Source organism: Amphiprion ocellaris, chromosome 3 (genome assembly GCF_022539595.1).
Source record: "Amphiprion ocellaris isolate individual 3 ecotype Okinawa chromosome 3, ASM2253959v1, whole genome shotgun sequence".
Lineage (NCBI taxonomy): Eukaryota > Metazoa > Chordata > Actinopteri > Pomacentridae > Amphiprion > Amphiprion ocellaris.
The window spans coordinates 30486710-30505603 of NC_072768.1; the positions used below are offsets into that span (position 1 = coordinate 30486710).

Below are 18894 nucleotides of genomic sequence, written 5' to 3' on the forward strand. Positions count from 1 at the left end.
GACGGGTCTTTTGTCAATGTGTTTGTTGGAGAGAGAGCCTGGGGAGAAACTACAGTGAAATTACGTTTCACATAGTAAAACAGTAAAAAAAAAATCAATGCTTGGCAGTTACTTTTCATATTGTGGCAGGCCACCGAAGATACATCATTGCATGGGAAAACTTGGTATCAACATTTGCAACTACTTTAATCTCACCATTGTCCTGACTGTGTTGGGTTAAAACAAGCTGCAAGAGTGACATTATCCGAGTCCTTTTGTCATTGTATTGTATAATCTTCCGTCTTATCCAGATGTGCTCTTAGTTACTGGAATTTATGTTGTAATATTCAGTAGTTGTTTGGTCAGCATCCTTTGAAGTACAGAGTTTGATCCTCAACTGTAATGAAGATACAGCACTTCTGTATACATGAACTCTTTGTGTGTGACAGATCTCTCTGCCGAGGACAGAGAAAAATGGGAAGCATTTATTTCTGGGCAGCTGGCTGACACAAACAAAAGAAACACTGTTGACCTGGTGAGTAACCCCATGAACTTTAGCACTGATGTCAAACTGTAGTATTTATTTGAATTCAGATGTTGAGTATCCAATATAATTTTTAGACTGTAAGACATTTTTTTGTGTGTGCTTGTTGGCTCGTTAGATTTGAAATGAAACTATGAGTCTAATGGTGTCCACCAGACTTTCTCACGAAAAATTGATGATTTCTCAGGTGAACACACACCACATCCATTCTTCCAGTGATGATGAGGTGGACTTTAAAGACAGTGGCTTTCACCAAGATTCCTCTCTTCAACAAGTAAGACCTAAACACAGACACAAGTACATATATGCACCTTAAGCGGACCCATAGCCACACAGACCTACAAACATGGAATGACCTTTTTATGACAGAAGATTCTGCCTTATGAGCTTTTCTTGTGGAGGTTATGGAGACAAAGCCTCTATACAATGCCAGTGACAGTATTCCATCACAGCTAGTCAAGAAACGGTAAACAATATCACCACTTTGGTGTACAGATGTGTTTTCCTGAAGCCCCCCCCCATCATTATTTTCTATAATAGGGCATATGCAACACATATCTAGTTATCAAGCTATTTTTTTTTTTTTTTTTTTAACATTTTTCACCTTATTTACTGCTAAGGAAAATGTCACCCATGTTCTCCAGACATATCAATTTGAGGTTCATCTATTTATGCACTTAAAAATCCAAAAGCTGCGTCTGTATGAACATGCCTTTATTGAAATAGGTACTTTGTGACTATGGGTCCTGCACAGTTACAATTACTCTACCACCAATACATCTCTACCATTTTTTTTGAATTAATTTACTTAACTACTAATGATGTTTAAGAATCTGTAGTTACTTTAAATAAAATTAAACTGTCAGTTTTTACAAAAAGAAAAATTTGAAATAAAAAAGCATTTTGCATTCTGACTATAAATGCATGTTTGGGTGTTATAACCTATCTAGTCAACATGTTATAGCGTTTTTGTTTTGACTACAGAGTATGCATATGCATTTTCAATTTTCTGTACTGCAAGTAATGACCAGTTTTGTGTAGAGCCAAGACTATATCATTATCGTTGGTCCTGGGTTTTGCCAGGCCTTTTCTGATTATCAGATGCAACAAATGACGTCCAATTTTATTGAGCAGTTCGGCTTCAATGACGAAGAGTTTGCTGATCAGGACGATGTTGTGGAGTGAGTACTCATCCTGCATGACTAGATTTGCTGTCTAAATATTACTGTATAACACTGAAGGGATAGTACACTGAAAACATTACAAAGTTGGTGTGGCAGATTTGTTCATCTATTTACTAAATAATACCAAATTTGCATATAAGTATAAAACAAAAAAATTTTCTTTATTCTCTAGCTCGTCAGTAACCTTAATTTAAAATTAAGGTTTAATTTTGAAAAAAAATTCTTACTATTGATTGGACTAGACACCTTACATTTCTAATTTGCTATAGAAAAATGTTACCAACTGTGATTATAAAATGGTTGATGCCAGTACAGCAATCAGTTCATCTGACATTGAAACCATTGCCAATTCTACTAATATATGCCTTGTTTTCTGTCTGATATGACAGCCATAATAAATTCAAAATATGGCTTGAAAAGAAGCAACCATGTCCAACTTTTGTGTTGTCGTGTGCTGTCTCTTTCTACTATCTTTGTGGTGAGCCGGTTTGGGGTGTGTAACATCCGGTGGTTGTGGGCTTTAGTGGGTAGCTAAGAGCTCAGTGATTTTAAATGTTCACTTTAATCAACTGGAGGGAAGTAGACCCTATCCTTTTTTTTTTTTTTTTTTTTTCCACAAGTCTTGGGCTGAGCATTTGTTTGACTATGCAAAAAAAACCCCAAAAAGACACAGGTAGAAATGAGCAAAAAAGCAACATGAGCATCAAAATCAACTCAAGTTCTGATATTGTATTTTGTAACTTTTGATTGTATGGCAAAATAAATTTTTCTCTCGCACACAGTGCATACCCCATATATTAGGTATTAATTAGTGAATTTTTGAAGATGATAAGTAAGTATTCAAATGAAAAACTGTAAAGATCCATAAATATACACCAGCAGCACCACTAAAGCACACGCAAGGACTTCTTTTAGCTGCTAGAGGAAATACAAGATCTACCTTAATTTAGTCAGCATTTTGAACAGGTGTGTTTATTGCACTGACTGTGCCCACCTCAATGAGAGAATGTTTCCTTGCAACACAACAAATTGAAAAGGCCAGTCGGCATCTGTCTTTCATTCTGTCAGGTCTAGATTGTACTGTTTGATGCTGGTATTGGAAGAAAAGGACATTTATTCACTGAATTTGTACTGGTATAGCTGATAATACTAAAGCCCTAGATAAGTCTAAAGTCCGTCTGATGGCCCTCCTTTTTGTGTCATCAAGATGCCTGGAAGGTCTCGACATAGCCTTAGAGGATCAACACAGAAAGGACTTGACTTTCTGAAAGCCTTAATACATGTGCATTCATGTGACATTAACCTGGCCATCGAACAGCTGAGCAGCCAATTGTCCAATTAATTTTTGTCCCTTAAAAAGGTGGTGGGCACATCATAGGTGGTATCCGGATATTTATTTTCAGATTTGAATATTCGGATTCCAGCCTCCACACCATTGTTACTCTTCACCTGCTTTAATTGCCACATGAATTTCCTCTCAATGGAGGATCTCCTTCACTCCTCCTCCCCTGTAGGGAGGGTGGCTTGGAGCAATATATTGTTAAACAGGAGAAGGATTTAAAATCAGGTACAGTTATTGTAGGTGTAAAAACAGGATTTACACACTGACCAAAATGGTTAGATTTACTCATTTAGTTTTTAGGAAATTCCTCAGAAACTACTGAGATTTGTGGGTAATTACAAGCTATATTTCAATAATTAGTCACTGCATGGTTGGAAAACGTTTTCCCCAGATGTTGGTCTTAAATGTTAAACTTAAATAATTGCTAAACTATTTTATATTTTAGGTAAACATTTATATTTTAAGAAACTTTGCCACTAAGCAGCATATAAAGCAGCATTCTTTGCTTTTCTTTGATCAGTTTACAACATAAAAGAAGCACACGAAGAACCCAAATGGCTATAAGGAAATTAGCTTCTTCAGTGCTGTCTTTATATTATAGTGAACCTAGCCTGTGCCAGAATAAGTTTTAGTTCATCTTGCAGTATAAACATGCTCTGTCCCAAGAACCCGTCTGCTGGTGTGTTGCCTTTTATGTGGATGCCTAATGACCTTAACTGAACTAAACTCTGTTCTCTTTAACATTGCAGTATTCCCTTTGATAGAATATCAGACATCAATTTTTCACTGAATACAAATGAAAGTGTAAGTACTTTGATCATTGATCTTGAGTTTATATATAGCCAAAGAATGAAAGGAGGAATTAAAATTCTTGTGGAACTAATTAAAATGTTATTCATAGGGCATGTTTTCTATTTCTTGATGTTACTGTTAATTTAGAAACAGTTGTCCCTAAGTGAGATGAATAATGAATGGCAGATGAATAGAATCGAATTTGGTTTTCATAAAAATTTGAACTGTGATTTTTTTTTTTTCCTTGTACCTTGGAACGAAAAGTTTAATGCACAAATGTAAACCAAATCCAGATTTTTCTTAAATATTCTACCAGTGGTTTACAAAATATAAAATACCAGTCACAAATGTAAAATGTAGTAATGATGTAGTAATTTATTTCCACTGAGAGGACTGTATGATGCCTGCAGTAAAGCTGTTCTGCTATGATGCACATGTTAAGGTGTTTCACAGTATAGTGGATTTTGTGTACAATCCAGCCATAGCTTAAACCTGCAAGTACTGCAAGTATCGTATGTCTCTAAGTAGTTGGCATATGTCTGTATGTTTTCTCCAGGCAAATATAGCTTTGTTTGAAGCACGCTGCAATGAGAAAATCCAACAGTTTGAAGATGCTGGTTCAGATGAAGAAGATATCTGGGATCAAAAAGATGTCACCTTCGCGCCAGAGGCCCAGAGACGTCCCAGGTCTGCTAAACACACATGCAGACACAAAAACATCCTATGTCACTTCATAATTTCAAACTGGAATACACTTGGGTTGATACTTTAGTTTCAAGTCACCGCCTTTCCACTTTTCAAAATACGTTTGCAAAAAAAATGATCATTGCAAGATGTACGCATCTGCATTCAACTGGTGTGAAACAATTATCAAAAATACATGGCATGGTATGTAACCTTTCTGTGTGTTAAATGTCTATTTACTGAAAGTATTTCTACAAATATGCAAGTGCATCTCATATAATTAGAATATGGTAGAAAGGGTCTGTACATACCAATAGCACACATATCAATATACATATACACACACACCAATCGGACATAACATTATGACCACCTGCCCAATATGATGTTGGTCCCCTTTTTGCTGCCAAAACAGCCCTGACCTGTTGAGGCTTGGACTCCATTAGACCTCTGAAGGTGTGCTGTGGTATCTGGCACCAAGATGTTAGCAGCAGATCCTTTAAGTCCTGTGAGTTGTGAGGTGCAGCCTTGATGGATCGGACTTGTTTGTGCAGCACAGCCCACAGATGCACGATAGGATTGAGATCTAGGGAATTCAGAGGCCCAGTCAACACCTCAAACTGGTTGTTGTGCTCCTCAAACCACTCCTGAACCATTTTTGCTTTGTGGCATAACCCATTGTCCTGCTGAAAGAGGCCACAGCCATCAGGGAATACCATTTTTATGAAAGGGTGTACATGGTAAGCAACAATGCTTAGGTAGGTGGTACGTTTCAAAGTAGCATCCACATGGATAGCAGGACCTAAGGTTTCCCGCGGAACATTGCCCAAAGACTCACACTGCCTGTGCTGGCTTGCCTTCTTCCCATAGTGCATCTTGGTGCCACGTGTTCCCCAGAAAAGTGATGCACACTCCACGTGATTTATCAGACCAGGCCACCTTCTTCCTTTACACCGTGGTCCAGTTTTGATGCTCACGTTCCCATTGTTGGCCTTTCAGCGGTGTACAGGGGTCAGCATGGATACCCTGACTGGTCTGCAGTTTTGCAGCCCCATATGCAACAAACTGCAGTTCACTGTGTAGTCTGGGGAGGATCTCATGATCTGTAAACTGTTATCAAAGATAAAACAAATAAGGGCTTGAAATATTGCAGTTTGTGTACTGAGTCTAGAATATATACAATTTTTCATTTTGAGCAACTATCATTTTCTAATAATATAAGCTGCATTTGTACTGTGAATGAAACAGACAGCAAATTTTATGACATTATTTTAATCAGTTACTTATGCTTCCTCTGTAAAGTGCCAAAGTAAAGGTCAGAACCTTGTCATCACATTTGTTAAACTTTAACTAGCAAAATGAAAATTTCATTTCCATTTCACTTCAGTACTGTTTACAACCGCATCAAATTAGCAGAAGTTAATTATTGAATACAGTCATCGGCTAATCTGTTGATTGACAAAACGATCAGGACAGAATGACAATGGAAAAGTCCTTGACTGCCAGCCACACTATACAGATTATAGTATCTGCTCTAAACAGCCGAGCTGTATGCATCTCCACATTTTTCGCACACAACAGTGTAAAGAGAGACTGTACACAGACAGATGTGAAAAATATTGCCTAATATTTGTGTGTCAATCTTAGAAGTTCAGGCAGCACAGATAGTGAAGAGAGCACAGACTCAGAGGAGGAGGACGTGAAGAGAGATCCATTTGAAGCCTCTAACCCAAGCACCGATGACAGAATGGAAGTTGATACAGGTTTGTCCAAGATTTCCATACATCATTCCAAGCACAGAACAATACCAAATGGTCCAATTAAGGTTTTTATTAATTTATTTTTGTTTGTTTGTTGCCAAGGGTAGGTTTTATGATTCGAATTAGACTATGATTTAGGTAAGAGTATTCCTGATTAGTCAAAGTTTTACTAGACATAGGCCTCATGTAAGAGCTATCATTAGATTTAATTTCTATGTAGGTTTTCACATACAGTGCCGATGGCAGAGTTATTGAATGACTATTAGCTCACACAAGTAGGCATTAGCGGCATCAGTAAGAGTTCCCTGCTGATGCAAATGTGATTTAAATATCTTAATTCAATTTATTCATTTGTTTTGTTTGGTTTGTGTTCAGGGCCAGTGTGGACAGCCAACTTTGATGACATCCCCATGGACACAGGTACATCCACAGCTCCAGCCTCCAGCACCAACAACCCCACTGCTTCCTCTCCTATGTCCTCTTCCACCTCTTCATCAGAAGTCCTACCTGAAGCAGCATGGAGCGCCTCTCCTGCTACCTCCAACTCTGAAACAGGCTGGGCTGATTTCTCCAACTTCACTCCTGTCAGGTGGGATATCCTGATAGTGTCTGATTTAGTTTGCAAAAAGAACATTGCTTGATTTTGACTTTCACTAGCTTTAAATTTGAAAGAGTGCTTATTAAACTGAAATTTCTGTATTTCTCAATATTTCAGCCCCAAAGACCCTCTGAGATGCAACTCCCCTGTTGCTATGGAAACCAGCATAGAGACATTGGACCCCCTTGGTGTCAATACACCCATGCAACCTGAAGGTGAGATGTATAAATGTGCATGTTCTTAGGAGACTTATATACACCTATGTGATCTTATGAGACATAGACACCAGGAGTCCTTGAACATAAAAATACCGATGGCCCGACTCTGTCCAGTTTGACAACCGAACAAACTGGACATATGAATGTAATTTTACATTCAGTAACATGTGATTTCACGTGTCTTGCCTTTACGTAGCCAAATCTAAATAACACAAAATGACATTAGGGTTTGCCTAATGTGCTTGTTCGTAATTTTACCTCCACATTGCATTTGAAAAGAAGCAGTCAAGATGCGATGGAAGTATATACTTTTAGTTCAAGATGTTCAACAAAACTATTGAATTAACGGTTTAAGTATTCTAGACATTTTTACAGGGTCCCTCCACAGGCTCAAAAGTAATCCGACAATTTTTTTGAAAATAGGGATCTATAGGGATTTGGCAGCATTTTGATTAAGAAAATGAAATCAAGGCTGTGTGCAGTCTATGTCCAAATAAACTGCCATATAACCACTGAACTGGAGCAATGTATAGTCACAGTCAGCAGACATATTTGAACGTGTACCTGCAGAAGAATAACTGTGCTGCTGCTAGCAGTGCTAACATTTGCCACATATGGCAAACCGGTAGGATATTGTTTACCTGCTAGCGCTGTGATCCTGCTTTGTTTGTAAAGTTAACAAAATTTGACATGGCAATGGCAGCACAAGATATCCATCCACTCAACTTTGTTCAAGGCAGCTTTTCACTTCTATTGGCTAACATTGTTTCATTATCATTTAAATGAAGAAATCTGCATGTGATTTCCAACCAATTGTAACACTTTTTCTGTGGAGCAGTAAATTTCTTATTCAGGCTTACGAAAGACACCAGTGAGGGAAAAATAAAACAGAGGTTTCTTTCTCAAACTATGACAGACTTGCATACATGAATTCTAACGTGGTGAAACACATTCTCAGGTTGAATACTGATCTGTATACAAGCCGGTCTGATCAACAATGTTTTGGATTTGTTTATCAGAAATGAACAACTCAAAGTCAGCTGGTTGGTCTGAATCTAAAGCAGTATCACTGACAGATGCTGAATTCTTGGTATACTGTTTGGCTTCCTGTTCATTTCATGCTATACATGATTACTAAACACACTAATTGCAACTAAATGGTTTACACATGCCCTTGCTGGTCAGCTGCTGCGCCACAACCATGTGCGTGACCTCTACCACATGACAGCCACATGTCTGATCTCTGCCTCATTCCTGTGTCAGACCTCTAAATAATTTTATGAAACGGTAAAATATATTTGTTTGCGTTTGGCAAATATTATGTTGTCAAACTGAGCAGTAAATTATTTCAATTTATTGTCTTTCAATTTAGATGTTGGGGTGTTTCAATATAAGTAACTAACAACCTTCTATCAAACAAAAAAGCAACTACAGAAAAACAAACCGTAAGCTGTTCTGTCTTATCTCATGCATGTCTTGCAGTTTGAGGTCTCTTTCTCAGTTGGGAACAAAGAACAAGACCTGGGCCTTGAATCCCTCTATTTCATGTCTAAAGCGTTATAGTCTACATTTTTACGATCCAAAAATCGACATGTTCACAAGTTATGTGTCTACTCTCCATGATATGCATGAGTGTAGATGGAATTTCAGTATCAAAACTGTATCACTCACTTCTCTGGCTGTTGTATCTTTGTGTGTCATTGTCACCAGTACAATGATCCTGATTTTAATTAACCATTAGGCATTAATTAGATCTCCCTATTCTGAATGTACGCCTAAGGCTTAAGTCAATTTAAAAAAAATAGAGCTAAGGTAGTAACAAAACAAAATATTGAAACAATGAAAATTGTTTTTAATTAATTTTGTCTGGGTTGTGTCAGTGATTAACACAAACATTGATTCTAATGCATCATGTTTTATGCAATGTCAGATTTGTTTTTTAAACTCACACTTGGAACAAAAATGCCCTTTTTTAAAAAAGTCAGAAAACTGCAATAATTAAAAGTTGTATTATTTTCCACTGTCGTTGAACTAGATTTTTACAAGGAACATCAGTCCTGATCAAAAGTAACATATATTTGTTCAGAATTTCAACTCTTTTGGTGCCAGTTTGTTTCCAAAACTCTACTGCAGTTTTAAGGGACATAAAATATGTTTCATACTAAATGTTTAGAGAAAATATTTTTTGCATTATTACAGGCTGAAATATGTAAATGATTTGAAACACTGATTTTGATGTTTTCAGCAGTATAGGATTAAAAAACATCCCTCGTATCATTACTTGTAATGTAAAATATTCACTGTTTTTTATTACTCTGATGAAAATTTTTACCATCTGATTGGCCTGTTACTTTATATTGCTTCAGATAACACAATAACATGAGATTACTTAAACACAAATGAGATTCACTTTTTCAAATTGAACAACGTTCATCCTCTTCAGTCCTCTAAATCCTCTTCATCAGCAGGCTCAATGATAAGCTCCAGGGCTTTTTGCTCTGTGAACTTCAACTTTCCAGGTCAGATATAAAATGGCCAGTGCCTCCAAACTACACGTATGTACTAGTGCATCTCAAAAGATTAGAACATTGTGAGAAAGTTTAATATTTTTTCATTAGTTATTTAAGATAAGTAAAATATAAGTTCTGAACCCATTACATCTAAAGTTAAATACTTCAAGCCTTTTTTATTTGAATTTTAGTGATCGTGGCTTATAGCTCATGAACATCAGAAATCCAATGTCTTTCTATTCAAGCAGTATAAATGCTGTCTGTATCTCAGTCTAGTTTAGTACACACAACCACAATCATGGGAAAGAGTGCTCAAGTTAAAGTTTTCCAGAAGACAAGCACTGATACCCTCCACCCACCTAAGGTGTGGGTGAGAGAGGACAAGAGAAAGGAGGGTGGAATGTGTGATTTGTAGTACATTTTAATTTCATTCTCTAATTGCACATATACTAATGTAAGTATACATACACACCACACACTGACATCCCTACCAACACCCCTAAACCATTTTACTTATATACCTTTGGATTTATTACCAATGGTCTATTTTGCCTTTAAGGTCCTTGGTCTAAGTTTTTTGTACACAGGATATTACTGATGAATAATAGGAGCTGAAGTTAAAATTTTAAAATTCCCCTCAAAATACACACCTTTGCCAAATTTAATGCAATAAACACAGAAAATTTATTAAAAAATGCCAAAATTATAAAAAATGAAAAGGGCTAAAATGTCTCGTGGGTACATAAAGTTTGACACAAAACTGAATACAGAAAAACCCACAAACAAGCAGAAAAAAGGTTGGTTGCCTTGAAGGCCCAGTAAAGCATCTAAAAGGAGGAAAGTCATTTGCTGATAAGCATGACTTGTTGTTTGACTCACATTCAAGTATTAAAACAAGTCCTTATATTTCTAATTATGTTAGTTTGTCCAGTTGCTTTTGAGCCTGTGAAAATTGACTGTAAAGAAAAAAAATGGTTATACTTCCTAAACAGTTGATGCAATATGTTAACCCCATGAATTAAAGCTGAAAGGCTGCACTTTAATCATATCTTGCTGGTTTATTTTTTAAATCCATTATTGGACTATATGGGGAAATATATGTACAGATACAAAATTAGAATAATTGTTGCTGTTCAAAAATGTATGATCCTGATAGCACCATTTGTCAGGGTAGCTGTGAGGTTGTGTTGAAGTCTTGCCTGGTACTTCATGTCACTTTTCTTACCACCCCCAAGACTGTGATGGCTGGTTGAGTCCCAGTGAGGCTTCTTCCTCCTCCACCTCACCTAAGGATTGTGGGACACCTAAAGCAGAGGAGGAAACGACCTGTTCTGAGCAGCGCAGTATCACAGAAACAGTCATCAACGGCTCAATGAAAGAAACCGTCAGTCTCACTGTTGATGCCAAGACTGAGACCGCCGTTTTCAAGAGGTTCGCCAATCACATCCACACAAAAATGACACTACAGACTTGTGCTAAATGACTGGATGCCGTGAGTAACAATTTCAATGCAAATGTTGTAGTTATGTTCCAAAAACTCAAGAGGTAACACTAGAATGCTCTTAGATTATGGCATCTCTACCAGAATGGATACTTGTCAGGATATGTTAAAATAGTGTTTCTCATCCGCTGTATTATGAATGCCCCCACAGTATTACACATTCACAACTCCTGTAGTGGCGGTTTTGACATCAAAATCAGAAACCAACCGCAGGTGTATTAAACAAATCAATTAATTCTGCTCATTTGCTTGAGCTGGTCATTGCACCACCCCTGATCGTACCAGTCAAATGTTTGGACATATCCTCTCGTTCAGTGTATTTTATTCATCTAGTTATTTTCTACATTGTAGATTATTACTGAAGACATCAAAACTATGAAAGAACACATATGGAAATATGTTGTAAAAAAAAAACATGTTAAGCAAACCAGAATATGTTTTATATTTTAGATTCTTCAAAGTAGCCCCCTTTTGCTTTGATGACAGCTTTGCACACTCTTGACATTCTCTCAGCTTCATGAGGTCGTCTCCTGGAATGGTTTTGAATTAACAGATGTGCCTTGTCAAGAATCAATTTGTGGAATTTCTTTCCTTAACGTGTTTGAGACCATCAATTGTATTGTGCAGAGGTAGGGTTTGTACACAGTTGACAGCCTTGTTTGACTATTGTTGGCATCCATATTATGGCAAGAACCACTCAACTCGGTAAAGAGAAACAACGGTCCATCATTACAAGACATGAAGGTCAGTCCATCCTGAAAATTTCAAGAACTTTAAATGTATCCTCAAGTCCAATCGCAAAAACCATCAGACGCTACGATGGAACTGGCTCACGTGCGTCAAATCAATAAAAACCATGGAATGAGGTTGTCCAAACTTTTGACTGGTACAATATATATACACACACACACACACACACACACACACACACACACACACACGCACGCAAAAAAAAAAAAACCTGTAAAGGGAGAGTTCAACAACACTTAAATATGTCTTATTTTTTCCTTAATTTGCAATGCCCTGTCACAAGTCAGTTCAAACACAAGGGGCAGTTATTTAATACTTGATTTTTAATCATGCCTCTGTCAAGAAATACTTACTTATCCTAAATACCAAAGTTTGATTGTCAAGTTGGTTGTCATATCTTTTCGTCTCCTTGTTGATACTGCATTATATTGTCTGTTTGTCTAAGTAAATAACAATAGTCTAATGAACTGAGCGACACTTACAATCTGAGCTTCCCCTCTCTCTCTTGCTGTGCGTTGTGGGTGTGGTCTTCTTCAGAGTGTTGAAATCTTATCGGTATGTACAGCCAATCAGAGATCAGCCTGCAGCCGTGATGTAGTCTTGTTGTCACGTCAACCACCAACTTTTCTTTCCCAATTTTGATCTTCTTCTTTGGTTTCAACTCCTTTTTTGTTTATTTCATTATCTCCATTCTGCATGTGTTTCTACCAAAATTGATTTCCAAGTCTAGTATTTTCTTTATTCAATTTTGGCTCAAGTTTACTAAGATGGCCCTTATTTTTGTTTATTTATATGTAACAGTCCAAGCTAACAGGATTAAATTTTGAGTTGAAATGATACACTGCCTGAAGTGAAATTGCACTTTCTGAAGTGACCTTAACCTCTCCACTGTTGGATTTTTTTTGCTTACAAATGGCTTCATAAATATTTGTATTAATATGTTTATTTCATTTAAACGGTTTGCACTGTATTTTCCTACTTTCTTTTTTGCCTTTGACGCTTAGTCATTGTCTCCATTTTGAGACTGACAAAGATTAAAATGCACAATAAAAGATATAGCTGCTTAATAATTTTTTTTTTTAATGTGCTGGCAAGAGTTGAGTCATAACAGGCACACTGAAAAAAATCTGGTCATTGGGTACTGACCACAGCTGTGACCACAAAATTTATTTCCGATAATGGTACAATATGACTTGGCCTCGTGCTTGCACAGTGACAAAATTCATCTTTTCTCTCATTTACAAAAACTGTCTACTCTTTACAGTTCTTTGAAGCTACAGGATCCTTTAAAGGATTACACATAATGCTCAATATGACAGTAACCATAGAAAAAAGGATGCCTTTTTTTTAGTTTTCAGATGCTGCTAGTTTGAACCCAAATTAAAATATGGATAGAAAAGTTCTACTAATATGACCTTTGTAACTAGATGGGAACTTACAGATTGCAGTCCTCCTCCAAAGCCAGTGCCCTATCTTGCAATTTTCAAGAAAGTGTTGCGGATCTCCACCAGAATTAAATGGGTTCTTCCCTTGTCTCCCCCCTTACTAAGTTTAACGAAATTTGACCTGGTGATTTAGTTTCAAGCACTGAAAATAAACCTCTGCTTTGGTTCCCACCTTGGCAGAGGAATTGGAATAAGATATGAGTTGCTTATTGGAGCTATGACTATGTTGTTGAGGAAGAAACTTTACTTTTTTGTCTTTATTTTTCACATTGAACATTTGCATAATAGCCATATCCTTTAAAGTTTCATTAAGATTCAAGCTAAATTAATAACTGTGTCCCTTTTTTTGTACATTAGACGGTGTTAAAGATATATGTGATTTAGTCAGTCGCCACCAAGAGTACTGTTAACCGAACATGAAGATAATAGTGCAAGTGTGTTTTGTGAATAATTTAAATATGGCTCCAAATAATGCAACCATGATCATTAGTTTTTCTTAATTGGATGCCTGTTTTTTTTATAACATAAAATCATGTTTTCTGATATTGACAAATGCTAGATAACTGTTAAGTAGCATGTCAAATTTTGGATTATATTTGGATGTTTGTGGGTGTTTTGCTTTGATTGAGGTCTCATCAAGATTATTGGTGGTTCTCTGAGACAAAGCAAGACTGACGGCTGATACATTCAATTTTGGTCCAATCAGTGTCCAAATCAGTTTGTAGGCCTGCCTACTATTTGCTTGCTCTGTAGCTATAAAGTAAACAGAGTATCGTAGCTAAACAATCAAAACAGTTGACTTTCTCCATTTGCTGTACATTTTGATTCTTCTATGTAGAGTTCACAGTTATTCCATTTTTAACACAACCATCCTTTGTTTTACTATGTTGTCAGTCAGTTCAGCATGCATCACTGTTCACATCTCACTGTGTTCTATGTGTTCTCTGGGTAAAGTGGTTGCTATGAATAGCTTATTATTGATGTATTCATGTTGTTGTGTGTACCTCTGTGTTCCAGTGATGAAGAGAAGATTGCCTCCTCAGAGAAATGCTCAGTAGTGGAGTGTGTGGATTCAGAGAGAACAGGCGTCAACAGCTCAGCTGCAGCCTGCTGTCCCAAAACAGGGTCAGACACCTCACACACACAGACACCCATGCACACTACTGACTTGAGTAAAAAAAAAAAAAATTAAACAGTGCCTGCACAGGCTCTGCAGTGCTCTGTACTACTCACACAGTAATGCTCAGTCACATATCTCTGGCTATGAAATGTGGGGGATTTAGCAGTATAAATTTCTATGGTCAAATGCTGTTTTAAAATCTGACAGTTTTCGTTCCTTTATAACTGTAGCAGTGAATACATTTATAGCAAGGTCACACCCATTAACTTTTAGGTTTTCACATTATTTTTTTAAGGAAATCCATGAGTTCAGCTGTTCACAACTGTTCTGACTTCAAGCTGAGTTGACATGGATTAACAGTGGAACAAGATATCAGATACTTTCACTTTTATCGTGTGTATGATGCAGGTAGAAGCAGTGCCAAAGTCCCATGTTTAATGTATGGTTATTTGTTTGAATAAATGCAGACTTTTCATTGTTTTACAAATTCATTGTTGAATTTAAAAAGCGTCTACAAATCAGGAAGTCAGATTTTCCTGTTAATGATGCGTTTAGAATATCCATCCATTCATTTTATTCCACTTATCTGAGGTTGGGTCGTGGAGGCCTTTTCCAAATCCACAAAAACACGTGGACTGGCTTTTTGAACTCCCATGACCCCCTTAAGCAGCTCTGCAAGGGTGAAGAGCTGGTCCACTGTTCCACGACTAGGACAAGATCCACATTGCAAGATCCACATTGCTCTTCCTGAATCCGAGGTCCGACAATTGATTGGAGCCTCACTTCCAGCACCCTAGAGTACACTTTCCCAGGGAGGTTGAGATGTGTGATACCCCGGCAGTTGACACAAACTCTCTGGACCCATTTCTTTTGAAAATGGGAACCACCATCCCAGTGTGCCACTCCACAGGCATCGTACCCAGTGCCCATGCAACACCGAAGAGACATGTCAGCCAAGACAGTCCAGCAATGTCCAGAGCCTTTAGCATCTGCAGGCAAATCTCGTCTGCACCTGGAGCTTTACCACTGATGAACTTCTCGTCTACCATGGCAACCTCTACCATGGATATAGACAAAGATTCCCTCGAGTCTTCAGGCTCTGCTTCCTCAGTAGAGGACATGCTAACCAGGCTCAGAGTTCCTCGAAATGCTCTTTCCACTGCCCGACAATGTCCCCCATCTGGGTCAGCAGTCCCCCCCCCACAACTATACACAGCCTGGGCAAAGCCCTGCCTCCCCTTCCTGAGGCGTCAAATGGTTTGTCAGAACTTCCTCTAGGCCAACCAGAAGTCCTTCTACACAGCCTCTCCAAACTCCTCCCACATCCAAGTTTTAGCTTCTGTAACTGCAGCAGCTGCACCCCTTTTGGCCGGCCGGTACCTGTCTGATGGTTCAGAAGATCCCCGAGCCAACCGGGCCTAAAAAGCCTCCTTCGTCAGCCTGTGAGCTTCCTTCATCGCTGGTGTCCACCATCAGGATTTTTGGGTTGCCAGAGCAACAGGCATTAGTGACCTTCTGGCCACAGTTCCTAACAGATGCTTCTGCAATGGAGGCTTTAAACATGGTCCACTCAGATTCCATGTCCCCAACCTCCCCAGGATGCAGGAGAAACTCTTCCGGAGGTGGGATTGAAAACTCAATGGACAGGGGCCTCTGCCAGATGCTAGCAGCTCACCCTTACTACACGTTTGAGTTTACCAGGCCTATCCAGCAGTCTTCACCACTGGATCCAACTCACCACAAGGTGGTGGTCAGTTGACAGCTTTGCTCTTCTCTTCACCTGAGTGTCCAAGACATACGGCCGCAGGTCTGATGATATGACAACAAAGTCAATCATTGACCTTTGGCCTAAGGTGCTCTGGTACCAGGTACACTTATGAGCTACATTATGCTCAAACATGATCTTACTTATGGCCAGTCTATCACTATCACAGAAGTAACAAAACACCACTTGGGGTCAGATTGGGCAGGCTGTTCCACTCAGTCACTCGCCTCCAAGTGTCTCCGTCATTGCCTGCGTGAGCGTTGAAGTCACCCAGGAGAACTATGCAGTCCGCAAGTGGCACCTCTTCCGGGACACCACCCAGACTCCAAGAAGGCAGAATACTCTGAGCTGCTGTTCCGTGCATAAGCACTAATAGCGGTCAGCGTTTTCCCCTCTGCAACACACAGTTGCACAGAGGCAACCCTCTCGTTCTCTAGAGAGAACTCCAACAAAGGAGCACTCAGCCAGGGGCTTGTGAGTATCCCCACACCCACCCGATACCTCTCACCCTGAGCAACTCCGTAAGAGGAGCAAGTCTAACCCCTAATCAGGAGTTTGGCTCCTGAACCCTTGCTGTGCGTAGAGGTGAGCCCAACTATATCTAGCTGGTATCGCTTCACCTCCCGCACCAGCTCAGGTTCCTTCCCCGCCAGTGAGGTGATGTTCCACATCCTCACAACTAGTCTACACCACCAGAGGGCGGTTTGCCTAGGTGCCCACTCCTGCCTGCTGCCTGTTGAGCATAGCATCCAACCCTGATTTCCAGCCCTGTGGGTTGCTGGCTATGCCTGACCAAGCCCCACAGGACCCAAGTCTCAGCCACCAGACACACTAATTCTTTACTTTTATAACAGTTAACTGTTTAGTGTTTACATTTTTCTTTTGTTTTTCTTGTGTCCTGTAAAGCAGTGAGAAGTGTCGGTCCACTGTGGAGCTTCCCAATGGTCCTCTAGAGGAAATGTCTGCCGTAGAGGAGGCAAAGTAAGCCTGATTACCTTTGTGAAATATGAAAGTTTGATCTGGTGTTTGAATCTGAACCAAGAAACTCCTTAACTTTTACAATATTTTTACAAAGTTTTAGTCTTATTAAGATACATAAAGACAATGCAAGAAACATGTACACTGCATTCAAAACAAATTCAAAACAAAATGGCAAAGTGCAAAGGGAGGTTACAATAAATGCTTTCCATTTTAGCCACCAAGAACTACTTTTTCCCCAAAATGTTTGTGTTCTCTAAAACTGTAAATAATTCCTGTATTTTCTTGATTCCTGTATTTCAAGACATTCAAAGACACTTAAAGAAAGAAATGCATATGTATGGTCATGATAAGTTCTTAAAGCAACAAGCCCTTTGGTGGTCCAAGACTTTTGTACAGTGCTATATGACAAGTACTAAGCAGTGTACTAAGTTGGCAGTGAAGCATGCCAGTGTAAAGGCAGACAAAAGTTTCTGTAGTTTACAGCTGTTCTTCACTTATTCTATTACTCTGGAATAAATGTGTTGTTTCTTTCTGTCCTCTCAGAGACCCATATCTCTCTCTTTGCTCTTCTTTTCTAGGCCAGACAGGAGTTCTGTATCCTTAGAGCCAGCTGTAAATGGGCCAGCGTGAGGATCACCTAATGCCTGCCAATGGCCAGCCTGTTCTGCCATACAGGGCCCTCCTCCTGGCCAGCCAGCAGAGGCCACTGCTCAGAGTTGTACCAATTACACACCCGCCAGGACCAGCAATACTCCTATCAGCTCATTACTGACAGACAGGTGTACAGACACACGATGAACTGAAAGCAAAATGAGAGACATACTCAAATGGATACAAAATTCATTTTTTCTGCATTTGTTTATATACTGTTGTTCTTATGAGGTGATGTGAGACTGATATCTTGACACTCAAAATTAAATAGTAATGTTGCTATAGTTAAAGAAATGATTGTATGAATAAAATATTTTATAAAAAGAAAAATGTATACAGAAACTTAAGATGAATTACCACAGAAATGAGAATAGCTGATTTGTGACCCAAACAACCAAGAAGCTGTTGTAACTGGGTTGACCTGTTATCCTGTATAACGGGCTAATACGACAGTTAGAGATATATTTACAATTCTCACCCACTGTTGGTCTGTGTCCCTGAGCAAAGGCGCTCCTATGATTTGAAACACATTTTAATAACCACAAGTGGTTTCATTTTGCTGCAGTTATTTGTAAATGTGTTTTTCTCTTGTATTCTTCTGCATTGAGTAAGATTTGACAAGCTTTTTTCTTTTTTTTTATTATTTATTATGAAACTAAGATGATGGTTATGTTTTGTTACTAAAGAGCCATACCAACACATTCTCTCCCCTTCTAGCAGGCTGCATTCATGCTAACTGGGTTTCTACCTCGCAGCTAGAAGGCCAAACAGGAGAGATGGAGTTTGTTGTCACCACAGCCTAAACTGGGAGCAGTAAATGCATTCTGCATCTGTTTGTGTTTTTAGCCCCAACTTAACTTCTTCAGAACCACAGTTCTCTTTTTTTGGTCCAAGCCTTCTCTTAAAAAATAAAAATCTGAAGCGCTTCTCAGAATATGGGTTCTCAACTTTTCAGGGGTTCTCTTCACTTCACATTTGTAGTCAATAAATTAGACTGCAGGTTGAAGATGGAGTGTGCAGAGCTGTGATTGAATGTAGAGTTCAAATTAAAGATATGTTGGATACTACAT

General features: G+C 38.6%; 1 protein-coding gene across 9 annotated transcripts in view; it reads left to right on the forward strand.

Annotated features, from left to right (window-relative positions):
• Positions 1-18758, forward strand: part of ppp6r3 (protein phosphatase 6, regulatory subunit 3) — a 34081-nt gene extending 15323 nt beyond the window's left edge. For 2 of the 9 annotated variants that reach the window (XM_035953406.2, XM_035953407.2), the window contains exons 14-26: positions 429-514; positions 711-797; positions 1607-1704; positions 3799-3853; positions 4398-4528; positions 6173-6288; positions 6661-6874; positions 7001-7098; positions 10847-11042; positions 12400-12417; positions 14325-14432; positions 17099-17173; positions 17752-18758. In XM_035953406.2, coding sequence (XP_035809299.2) covers positions 429-514; positions 711-797; positions 1607-1704; positions 3799-3853; positions 4398-4528; positions 6173-6288; positions 6661-6874; positions 7001-7098; positions 10847-11042; positions 12400-12417; positions 14325-14432; positions 17099-17173; positions 17752-17803 — 1334 coding nt within the window. In that variant the 3' untranslated portion in view covers positions 17804-18758. The remainder of the gene's footprint in view (positions 1-428; positions 515-710; positions 798-1606; positions 1705-3798; positions 3854-4397; positions 4529-6172; positions 6289-6660; positions 6875-7000; positions 7099-10846; positions 11043-12399; positions 12418-14324; positions 14433-17098; positions 17174-17751) is intronic. The other 7 variants (XM_035953411.2, XM_035953408.2, XM_035953410.2 and 4 more) reach the window with 7 other exon arrangements.
• The last annotated feature ends 136 nt before the right edge of the window (positions 18759-18894 follow it).